The following is a 12365-nucleotide window of genomic DNA, read 5'->3' as shown; positions in this document are numbered from 1 at the left end:
AACCACTATTATAGGAGAGTATATAATCCCATTAATGTGCCTCCAGACAGGCAACAATAATGTGCAAAGAACAGCGGTCAGAACACTGATTACTTCTGTTGGGCTGGACTCTGACTCAAAAAAAAGGGGGGGGGGGCTTTTTGGGGGGATTTGTAAAGTTTTATATCATGATCTAGGTAGTAGTTATACAGGTATATTCATTTATTAAAATTCACCAAACTGTACAAGGATATAAGAACAAGATCTGGCCCCTGCTACCATGAAATTTGCATTTTATTAGTATTTTTAATTTATTTGGGGGGGGTGCAGAGAGAGTGAGCATACAAGAGCAGAGGGGCAGATAGAGGGAGACAGAGGATCTGAAGCAGGCTCAGGGCTGACAGCAGAGAGCCTGATATGGGGCTCAAACTCACAAACTGTGAGATCATGACCTGAGCCGAAATCAGACACTTAACTGACTGAGCCATCCAGGTGCCCCAAATTTTACATTTTAAGGAGGGAGACAGAATAACAATTTATAACTTCTGGTAAATGCTATACAGAGAATAATAGTAGTCTGACATGGAAAGAGGCTAACTAGGTGATCTATTTTAGAATCTATTTCAGATTGGGCCCAGTTACTTAATGACATTGGCATTTAGTGATATTAGGATTCGAATAACAAGATGGAGCACATCCTGCAAAGATGAAGTGAAGAGAATTTCAAGGAGAGACAATAGCTTGTACAAAAGACCTAAGCAGGAATATATGCGCTGTACACAAATTACAGAAAGAAAGACTGTGTGGTATATAGGGCATGAAAGTAGAAACTTGATCATAGCAGCACTCTCAACAATAGCCAAATTATGGAAAGAGCCTAAATGTCCATCAACTGATGAATGGATAAAGAAATTGTGGTTTATATACACTATGGAATACTACGTGGCAATGAGAAAAAATGAAATATGGCCTTTTGTAGCAACGTGGATGGAACTGGAGAGTGTGATGCTAAGTGAAATAAGCCATACAGAGAAAGACAGATACCATATGGTTTCACTCTTATGTGGATCCTGAGAAACTTAACAGGAACCCATGGGGGAGGGGAAGGAAAAAAAAAAAAAGAGGTTAGAATGGGAGAGAGTCAAAGCATAAGAGACTGTTGAGAACTGAGAGCAAACTGAGGGTTGATGGGGGGTGGGAGGGAGGAGAGGGTGGGTGATGGGTATTGAGGAGGGCACCTTTTGGGATGAGCACTGGGTGTTGTATGGAAACCAATTTGACAATAAATTTCATATATATATAAAAAAAAAAAGAAAGTAGAAACTTGAAGAGAAGTAGGCAGAGACTAGCTCATCTAAGAATTTTGTAAACTAGAGAAAAGAGTCAGGATTTTATTGTAAGTATGACAGCAAATAACTGGGTGGTTATAAGGAAAGTGATAGCATGATTTAAGTTTAAAAAGGAAAACACTATGGAGTGTCTGCATGGCTCAGTTGGTTAAGCATCCAACTCTTGATCTTAGCTCAGGTCTTAATCTCAGGGTTGTGAGTTCAAGCCCTGAGTTGGGCTCCATGCTGGATGTGAAGCTTACTTAAACATAAATAAATAAAATAAACATAACTAAGCTAAACTAAAATAAAAAATAAAATGGAAAACACTCTGGTTGCTATATGGATAATGGTCTATAGGGGGGTAAGAGGACAGGCATGGGGACCAATTAGGAGACTGGACATTGATAAAGATAAGAAATGAAGGTAGCTTAGTTACGATGGTAGTTGTTGAGATAGAAATGCGGGTCAGGGCAGATTCTGGATGTGTCTGTAGGTTACCCCGTAAAAACCTGCTAATGGATAAATGTGGGGAATGGGAGAAGACTAAAAATTTTGCTTGAGCAAATGAGTGGTGGTATTAACTAAGATGGGAAAAACTGCAGAGGAACAGGTTTTTAGGGAAGAAAACAAGAATTGTAGCCAAAGTTTAAGGCACCAAATAGATATCCATGTGATGCTGTCAAGAAGGTAGTCTGAAACAAGACAGATCTTAGGGCTAGAGAACTGGAGTTTGGAATTATTAAATATAGATAGTAGGGACGCCTGGGTGGCTCAGTTGGTTGAGAGTCCGACTTCGGCTCAGGTCATGATCTCGTGGTCTGTGAGTTCAAGCCCTGCGTCGGGCTCTGTGAGGACAGCTCAGAGCCTGGAGCCTGCTTCGGATTCTGTGTCTCCCTCTCTCTCTGCCCCTCCCCCACTCATGCTCTGTCTCTCTCTCTCTGTCAAAGATAAAAACATTAAAAAATATATATATAGATGATAGTTCAAGCTATGTGACTGACAATTATACTTGGATGTTAATTTTATTGTTTAATTGCTCCCTCCCTTCTTGTTCAGTCTAAGTAAGTGGGAGCTATCATGTCCTTGCTTAACCTGGTCTCCTGGCCACAGTAACTGATCTAGAGACTAATATCTGTTCCAAGCTGGACCAATCAATAGTTCTTTCCCATGATTTTCTTTACTAGCACTGGGGAAGCATCTTTCCTTATCTAGGATGTAGTTAAGAAATTTCAAGTTAAGGTCTTGCTAGGAGTTATTCTAGGATGGTGGGGAAACATGGTATGAGAAACTAAACCTGACATGCAGAGAAAAGTGGGCCTGAGAGGTAAGAGAAAGACAAGGGTCCTGAGTGTGCTAGTCCCTATGCCAGTTACCTCAGTCTTCCCACATTCTGGTTACATAAATTACAAAAGTTCCCATTTTCCCTCGATACTAGTTTGAATTGGATTTTTGTCACTTACAACCAAAAGCCTTAACTCAGAGTCACAGATTTCCATATAGAGATATCTATATGTACCTTAAAACCAAATATCATAGCAACAGTCCAACGCTATCAAATTTTAGTGACACTTATGAATATCTTCATCTTGCATGAAAATTTCATGTTTACTTTGCCCCATTGTTGAAGTAAACAAAACTTGATTTTGTTCAAAAGAATATTCCCAATGAATGGTATGGTAGAGAAGATGGGTAAGTTTAGTCCAAGTTTCTTTGCTAAGTTAAATTCTTCTTTCAATGGGAGAAGATATTTGCAAATAATACACCCAATAAGAGATTAGTATCCAAAATATATAAAGAACTTATACAACATCAAAAAAATGTTTTTCCTGTTAAAAATGGGCAGAAGACATGAACAGACATTTCTCCAAAGAAGATACACAGGTGGCCAACAGATACATGAAAAGATGCTCAACATCACTCATCATCAGGGAAATGCAAATCAAATCCACAATCACCTCACACCTGTCAGAATGGCTTAAATCAAAAACATAAGAAACAACCAGTATTGTTGAGGATGTGGAGAAAAAGGAACCCTTGTGCACTGTTGGTGGGAATGCAAACTGGTGCAGCCACTGTGAAAAACAGTACGGAGGTTCCTCAAAAAATTAAAAATAAAATTACTATATGATATTTACCCAAAGACTACAAAACAACGAATTTAAAAAGGTACATGTACCCCTATGATTATTGCAGCATTACTTAAGAGTCAAAATATGGAAGCACCCCAAGGATCTATTAATAGATGAATGCATAAAGAACAGTATTGTATGTGTGTGTATACACACACAATGGATTATTACTCAGCCGTAAAAAAGAATAAAATCTTGCCATTTGCAACAACATAGATAGATTTAGAGGGTATAATGCTAAATGAAATAAGTAGCATATGTAGAATTTAAGAAACTAAACAAAGAAAAAGAGACAAAACAAAACATAGACTCTTAAATACAAAGAATAAACATGGTTACCAGAGGGCAAGGGGGGGTGGGCATGGGTGTAAGAGGTGAAGGGAATTAAAAGTATACTTATTGTTTTTTTTTTTAATGTTTATTATTTATTTTGAGACCAAGAGAGAGAGCATGCACAGGGGAGGGCCAGAAAGTTAATTTCTTCTTTCAATGGGAGAAGATATTTGCAAATAATAGAGAGAGAGAGACAGAGAGAGAATCCCAAGCAGGCTCTGCACTGTCAGCACAGAACCCGACACAGGGCTTGATCTCATGAACTGTGAGATCATGACCTGAGCCAAAATCAAGATTGAGACAGTGAGTCAACTGAGCCCCCAGGCACTCCAGAGTATACTACTGTGACGAGCAGTTGGTAACATACAGAATTATGAATCACTATACTGTACACCTCAAGCTAATATAATGCTGTATGCTAATTACATTAGAATTTTAAAAACTTAAAAAGAAAAAGAAAAATGACAAGTGTTGGTGAGGATGCCGGTGGGAATATAAAATGGTGCTGCTTCTGTGGAAAATTATATGGTGGTTCCTCAAAAAATTAAACATGGAATCACAGAATATGATCCAGGAATGAGTATATACCCAAAAGAGCTGAAAGCAGGGATTCAAACAGATACTTGTACACCAATTGTTATAAAAGCATGACTCACAATGGCCCAAAGGTGGATACAGCCCAAATGTCCATCAACAGAATAAACAAAATGTGATATATACATACAATAGAATATTATTCAACTTAAGGAAATCATGAAATTCTGATCTATGCTATAACACAGATGAAATTTGAAAACATTAAGTGAAATAAGCCATATTCAAAAGGACAAATATTGTTTGATTCCATTTATGTGAGGTGCCTAGAAGAGGCAAATTCATAAACACAGAAAGTAGAATGGTGGTTGCCAGGGGCTGAGAGATAGGGGAATAGGGAGTTACTGTTAAGTGGATATGACTTTTTGTTTGGGAAGAGGAAATATTTTTGGAAATAATGGCATTGCTCATACAACACCGTGAAGGTACTGCCACTGAATTGTACACCTGAAAATGATTAAAATGGTAACTTTTATGCTATGCACATTTTATCACAATAACCCCGCCACCCAAACTTTTTTAAAAAATTTTATTTAAATCCAAGTTAGTTAACATATAGTGTAATAATGGTTTCAGGACTAGAATTTAGTGATTCATCACTTACATAAAACACCCAGTGCTCATCCCAAGTGTCTTCCTTAACACCCATCACCCATTTAGCCCATTCCCCCACCCAACACTCCTCCAGCAACTTGCTTGTTCTTTGTATTTAAGAGTCTCTTATGGTTTACCTCCCTTTCTGTTTTTTTTAAGTTTACTTATTTTTTTTGAAAGAGAGAGCAAGCAGAGTAGGGGCAGAGAGAGAAGTCCAAGCAGGCTCCACACTGTCAGTGCAGAGCCTGACATGGGGCTCAAACTCACAAACCATGAGACCATGACCTGAGCTGAAGTCAAGAGTCAGATGCTTAACCAACTGAGCCACCCAGGCATCCCTCCCTTTCTGTTTTTGTCTTAGTCTTCCTTCCCTTCCTTTATGTTCATCTACTGTGTTTCTTAAACTCCACATATGAGTGAAATCATAGATTTGTCTTTCTCTGACTTATTTCACCTAGCATAATACACTCTAGTTCCATTCATGTTGCTGCAAATGGCAAGATTTCATTCTTTTTGATTGCTGAGTAATATTCCATTATATGTAATATATACATATACAGATATACATATTATATATATATATATACACATACATATTCATATATATACACACATATGTATTCTTTATTCTTCTTTATTCATTCATCAGTCAACAGACATTTGGGCTCTTTCCGTAATTTGGCTATTGTTGATGGTGCTGCTATAAACACTGGGATGCATTTGCCTCTTTGAATCAGTATTTTTGTAGCCTTTGGATAAATAGCTAGTAGTGCAAATGCTGGGTTGTAAGGTAGTTCTATTTTTAATTTTTTTGAGGAACCTCAAAAATCGTTTTCCAGAGTGGTTGCGCCAGTTTGCATTCCCACCAACATGCAAAAGTTCCCCCCTTTTCTGTGTCCTTGCCAACATCTGTTGTTTCCCAAGTTGTTAATTTTAGTTATTTCACAGGTAATGAGGTGGTATCTCATGGTTTTGATTTGTATTTCCCTGACGATAAGTGATGTTGAGCATCTTTTCATGTGTCTGTTTCCCCTCCGGATGTCTTTTTTTTTTTTTTAATGTTTATTTATTTTTGAGAGAGAGACATAGCTCAAGTAGGGGAGGAACAGAGAGAGAGGGAAACACAGAATTTGAAGCAGGCTCCAGGCTCTGAGAGGTCAGCACAGGTGCCCCTGGATGTCTTCTTTGAAAAAGTGTCTATTCATGTCTTCTGCCTATTTCTTCACTGGATTATTTGTTTTTTGAGTGTTGAATTTGTTAACTTTTTAATAGATTTTGGATATGTCCAATATGTCATTTGCAAATATATTCTCCCATTCTGTTGGTTGTCTTTTAGTGTTGTTGATTGTTTCCTTCGCTGTGCAGAAGCTTTCTATCTTGATGAGGTTCCAATAGTTCACTTTTGCTATTGTTTTCCCTTGTCTCTGGAAACATGTCTAGTAAGAAGTTGCTGCGGCCGAGGTCAGAGGCTTTTGCCTGTTTTCTCCTTTACGAGTTTGATGGTTTCCCGTCTTACATTTAGGTCTTTTATCCATTTTGAGTTTATTTTTACGTATGGTATAAGAAACTGGTCCAGGTTCATTCTTCTGCATGTTGCTGTCCTGCATTCCTAACACCATTTGCTGAAGAGACTGTCTTAGTCTCTTTAACAAATGGTGCTGGGAGAACTGGATAGCAACATGCAGAAGGTTGAAACTAGACCACTTTCTCACACCATTCACAAAAATAAACTCAAAATGGATAAAGGACCTGAATGTGAGACAGGAAACCATCAAAACCATCGAGGGGAAAACAGGAAAAGACCTCTCTGATCTCAGCCATAGCAATTTCTTACTTGATACATCCCCAAAGGCAGGGGGATTAAAAGCAAAAATGAACTATTGGGACCTCATCAAGATAAAAACCTTCTGCACAGCAAAGGAAACAATCAACAAAACTAAAAGGCAACCAACGGAATGGGAAAAGATATTTGCAAATGACATATCGGACAAAGGGCTAGTATCCAAAATCTATAAAGAGCTCACCAAACTCCACACCCGAAAAACAAATAATCCAGTGAGGAAATGGGCAGAAAACATGAATAACAGACACTTCTCTAAAGAAGACATCCGGATGGCCAAGAGGCACATGAAAAGATGCTCAATGTCGCTCCTCATCAGGGAAATACAAATCAAAACCACACTCAGGTATCACCTCACACCAGTCAGAGTGGCCAAAATGAACAAATCAGGAGACTATGGATGCTGGGGAGGATGTGGAGAAACGGGAACCCTCTTGCACTGTTGGTGGGAATGCAAACTGGTGCAGCCACTCTGGAAAACAGTGTGGAGGTTCCTCAAAAAGTTAAAAATAGACTTACCCTATGACCCAGCAGTAGCACTGCTAGGAATTTACCCAAGGGATACAGGAGTACTGATGCATAGGGGCACTTGTACTCCAATGTTTATAGCAGCACTCTCAACAATAGCCCAATTATGGAAAGAGCCTAAATGTCCATCAACAGAAGAATGGATAAAGAAATTGTGGTTTATATACACAATGGAGTACTATGTGGCAATGAGAAAGAATGAAATATGGCCTTTTGTAGCAACATGGACGGAACTGGAGAGTGTGATGCTAAGTGAAATAAGCCATACAGAGAAAGACAGATACCATATGGTTTCACTCTTAGGTGGATCCTAAGAAACTTAACAGGAACCCATGGGGGAGGGGAAGGAAAAAAAAAAAAGAGAGGTTAGAGTGGGAGAGAGCCAAAGCATAAGAGGCTCTTAAAAAATGAGAACAAACTGAGGGCTGATGGGGGGTGGGAGGGAGGGGAGGGTCGGTGATGGGTATTGAAGAGGGCATCTTTTGGGATGAACACTGGGTGTTGTATGGAAACCAATTTGACAATAAATTTCATATATTTAAAAAAAAATGAAGAGACTGTCTTTTTCCCATTGGATATTCTATCCTGCTTTGTCAAAGATTAGTTGGCCATACGTCTGTGGGTCCATTTCTGGGTTCTCTATTCTATTCCATTGATTTGAGTGTCTGTTCTTGTGCCAGTACCATACTGTCTTGATGATTACAGCTTTGTAGTATAGCTTGAAGTCTGGGATTGTGATGCCTCCTGCTTTGGTTTTCTTTTTCAAGATTGCTTTGGCTATTTGGAGTCTTTTCTGGTTCCATACAAATTTTAGGATTATTTGTTCTAGCTCTGTGAAGAATGCTCGTGTTACTTTGACAGGGATTGCATTGAATATGTAGATTACTTTGGGTAGTATCGACATTTTAACAATATTTGTTCTTCCTATCCAGCAGCATGGAATCTTTTTACATTTTTTTGTGTCTTCTTCAATTTCTTTCATAAGCTTTCTAGTTTTCAGCATACAGATCTTTTATTAGGTTAGGTTTATTCCTAAGTATTTTATGGGTTTTTGGTGCAATTGTAAATGGGATTGATTCTTTGATTTCTCTTTCTGCTGCTTCATTATTAGTGTATAGAAATGCAACCGATTTTTGTATATTGATTTTATATCCTGTGACTTTGCTGAATTTATGTACCAGTTCTAGTAGTTTTTTCTGGAGTCTTTTAGGTTTTCCAGGTAGAGTATCATGTCGTCTGTGAAAAGTGAAAGTCTGACTTCTTCCCCTCTGATTTGGATGCCTTTTGTTTCTTTCTGTTGTCTGACTGCTGAGGCTAGGACTTCCAGTACTATGCTGAACAACATGTTCCTGATCTTATGGGGAAAGCTCTCAGTTTCTCCCCATTGAGGATGATATTAATTGTGGGTCTTTTGTATATGGCCTTTATGATGTTGAGGTATGTTCTTTCCATCCCTACTTTCTTGAGGGTTTTCATCAAGAAAGGATGCTGTACTTTGTCAAATGCTTTTCTGCATCTACTGAAAGGATCATGTGGTTCTTATCCTTTCTTTTATTAATGTGATGTATCATGTTGATTGATGTGTGGATACTGAACCACAACTGATGTGTGGATATTGAATCCCTGCAGCCCAGGAATAAATCCCTACTTCCTCACTGGAGCAGCGCCAGGCAGTGAGCTCTGAAACTTTAGAGTCTGCTCCACTGCTTATAGAATCCTGGGGACACTGAAACCCTCTCTTTTCTCCCTGCCCATGGTCTCGGGGAACAGACTTCTTGCCCAGTCCCCTGAGAGTGTCTTTTCTCTTCCTCTTTCTCTTTCTCTCACTGTCTCTCTTTTCCTCCAGCTACTTTTGAGGGAAGGGGAGTGCTTTTCTTGTGTGATCCTGATGTGCTGCACTCTCTCTCTCTCTCTTTGTCCTCTCTCCCCAAAAATGACTCCATACTCTCTGCAGCCTTTTTCTTCTCCAATTCACCTCTCCACACTGCGTACCTGCCAACTTCTGTAGCTCAAATTATGCAGACTATTGTGTTAATCCTCAGATCAATTTCCTAGGTGTTCAAGATGACTTGATGCTGAACTAGCTGGGTTTCAGGGATAAGACAAGCGCAGGGTCCCCATACCACTCCACCATCTTAATTCTATCCCCCCTAAACTGAATTTCACATTGTTTCCTAAAATCTGAAAGAAACTCATTTTTTCTAATATATTAACAAAAACTTCTAATTCAAAAGATTATCTTCCAACTTTCAACTTTGAGTAATTTCTGAAACTACAGAAACAGAATCTCAAATTCTATTAGCCCATAGCTATCACAAATCCAATTTTAAGATAAAAATATATCTCTATCACTGCATTAATGTTAAAGTATATCACATTTTTCTAACACATACATAGGAAGATCCTTTGTACTCCCTTTAACTAAAATTTAAGAAATTACCAAAATACTCAAGAACTTAATGTGAACATTTCATGTTAATATTTGTTTTATAAAATAGAAAAAAAAAACTTAATGTGAACATTTTATTTTAATACTATTTAAATGTAAATATTCATGTTTCTTATCTAAAATCCTCTTGGAAGATACTTTTTTAAATCTATTTCACTATTTGGGATCCCCATTCCACTAAGCAGGCAGCATTTATTCTCTACAAATATTCTAACTAGCTCTTTACTTCCTGATACACCTACCATTTTAATAGCAATAAGTTACCAGAAAATAAAAGGACGTGAACTTACCCAAATGAATAGACAGGGCTAGGTTTCCTCATCATTACCCAGTAACTTATCAAACATGTTATTAAACTAAGTAAAAAGGAAAATAAATTTTGCTTTAGAACTAGAGCGAGAACACACAGAAATAAATTAAGTTTCCAGAATTCCTAAGTTTGGTGAAAGTTATCAGTGTTTGAAGACTAAATAAATTATTCAAATAATCCCAAATCTAATCACAAAAATCCTAATACCTCAGCTTTAACATGTGAAGAAACTGAAAAAAATTAGGATACATCAAGTCAATAAAAAGAACCTAAATCCATTCTTTCTCTACTCAGTAAGTTACCCATGCTAAATGGCTTCCATAACTGAGCATGCAAAAATGAGACAGTAATAATAAGGTAATAATAAAAAATAAATAATATATTTTATTTTAGCCACAGACAATAAATCTTGACTCTGATTAACTTTAATCTTCGTTAAAAGTTAAACTAAATATTAATAACACCTTAACAACATTCTGAATGTTCTGGATGTTCATTTTCCAAGTACAGTGGAGATTACTACAGTGTGAAATTCAGGTGGTAACTATCTGTTTTAGACCAGTCAAGTAGATTTAGTTAGATGACTGATGAAAAGACATTGTAATACTCCTAAGGCATCGCTCTTGAAAACATCAAGTATTTTACAACCCTTACACAGTAATATGAAAGGTCTTACAAAGCAGGGAGCCAAAAAGGTGTATCCCTAGTTCACAATTACTCACTTTAGTTATTAATGCCCATCTACATGGTTACAGAAGAAACTGGTATGTTCTTACTTGACCCTGCTCCCTGGCCACAGCTGACTCAACTACAGGTAGGCACCTCAAGCACCTGGTCTAATGCCTTAGTATTACCTTTTCTGTTCCTCTATAAATGAGATAATTTCTTCCAATATATCTCCTAATTGTTATTGTTTGTATATATATTGTTGAGAATTTTACTTGTTACACACATTGCTTTAAGCAGAGAAAGCTTCATAAATTCAGTGCAAAAATTCCTTATTAGTTTCAAAACACTGAAGAGATCTTCTAAAACTTACCTAAAAAGGTCAAATATGGTCAAGTAAGTATAGGCAGTTAAAGCTGCAAAACAACAACAAAACAAATGATTAAAATGTTGCTGTTAGGAAATATAGCTCATCATTAGGATTGTTCACACCAGAAGTATCCATTACAAAAAAAAAAAAATGGAGTCACTAATTAACCTCATATGTTGGCAATTACTTAGACTAATATATATGTAGCTAAAGTTGATAAGTACAGAGGCGCCTGAATGGCTAGAGGATGTGACTCTTGATCTCAGGGTCATGAGTTCAAGTCTCATGCTGGGCATGGGACTACTTAATTTAAAGAAGAAAAAGAGTTTAAAAAACAAAAAACAAAGAAGGTAAATTTAATAGTTTACTTTCAGAACCTGATTTCTCCATCAGGAAAAATGAAGCAGCATATACCCAAAAGTGCTGTAATCGTTTTTGGTTTTTTGCCGTTTTCTGTCATCTGAATACTATTTTAAATATATTCTTTAAATAGCAGGATGAAAATAAGGATACATAAAAATATACGAGGTCAAGGGGCGCCTGGGTGGCTCAGTCGGTTGAGTGTCCGACTTCGGCTCGGGTCATGATCTCGTGGTTCGTGAGTTCGACCCCCGCGTTGGGGTCTGTGCTGATAGCTCAGAGCCTGGAGCCTGCTTCTGATTCTGTGTCTTCCTCTCTCTCTGCCCCTCTCTGTCTCAGAAATAAACATTAAAAAAAATTTTTTTAAAAATATACGAGGTCAAGAAACAAAATATTACAGATTTCCCTTTACAAGGAAAGTCCAATAAACATAAATGTCAAAATCTTATGGAGAAACCGTATAAACTGAAGGGATAGTCTATCACGTTAAATAGGAATCTAAGTTTTTCAAATAGATTTAAAACTTACAGGGGTACCTGGGTGGCTTAGTTAAGCATCTGATTTTGGCTCAAGTCATGATTTCAGGGTTCATTAGTTCGAGCCCCGCTTTGGGCTCTGTGCTGACAGCTCGGAGCCTGGAGCCTGTCTCCCTCTCTCTCTGCCCCTCCCTCACCCATATTCTGTTTCTCTCAAAAATAAATAAACAACAACAAAAAAATTTTTTAAAGGATTTAAAACTTAAAAAAAAATAGGTGATTTAAAATGAGAACGCCTAGGGGCACCTGGCTGGTTCACTCACTTAAATGTCCGATTCGGCCTAGGTCATCATCTTGCCATTCCCAAGTTTGAGCTGTGTTGAGCTCTGTGCTGATAGCTCAGAGA

General features: G+C 37.7%; 1 protein-coding gene across 2 annotated transcripts in view; it reads right to left on the bottom strand.

The window, feature by feature from the left end:
* SLC30A6 (solute carrier family 30 member 6) overlaps positions 1–12365 on the bottom strand; it is a 43529-nt gene that overhangs the window by 21325 nt on the left and 9839 nt on the right. The window contains exons 4-5 of one of the 2 annotated variants that reach the window (XM_040496455.1): positions 11127–11169; positions 10068–10133 (exon numbers count right to left, since the gene is read on the bottom strand). In XM_040496455.1, the coding sequence (XP_040352389.1) occupies positions 10068–10133; positions 11127–11169 (109 nt within the window). The remainder of the gene's footprint in view (positions 1–10067; positions 10134–11126; positions 11170–12365) is intronic. The other variant, XM_040496456.1, reaches the window with a different exon arrangement.

This window comes from Herpailurus yagouaroundi, unplaced genomic scaffold, assembly GCF_014898765.1.
Source record: "Herpailurus yagouaroundi ecotype Mexico unplaced genomic scaffold, PumYag 188, whole genome shotgun sequence".
Taxonomy (NCBI): Eukaryota; Metazoa; Chordata; class Mammalia; order Carnivora; family Felidae; genus Herpailurus; species Herpailurus yagouaroundi.
This window is presented reverse-complemented; position numbering and strand designations above follow the sequence as displayed.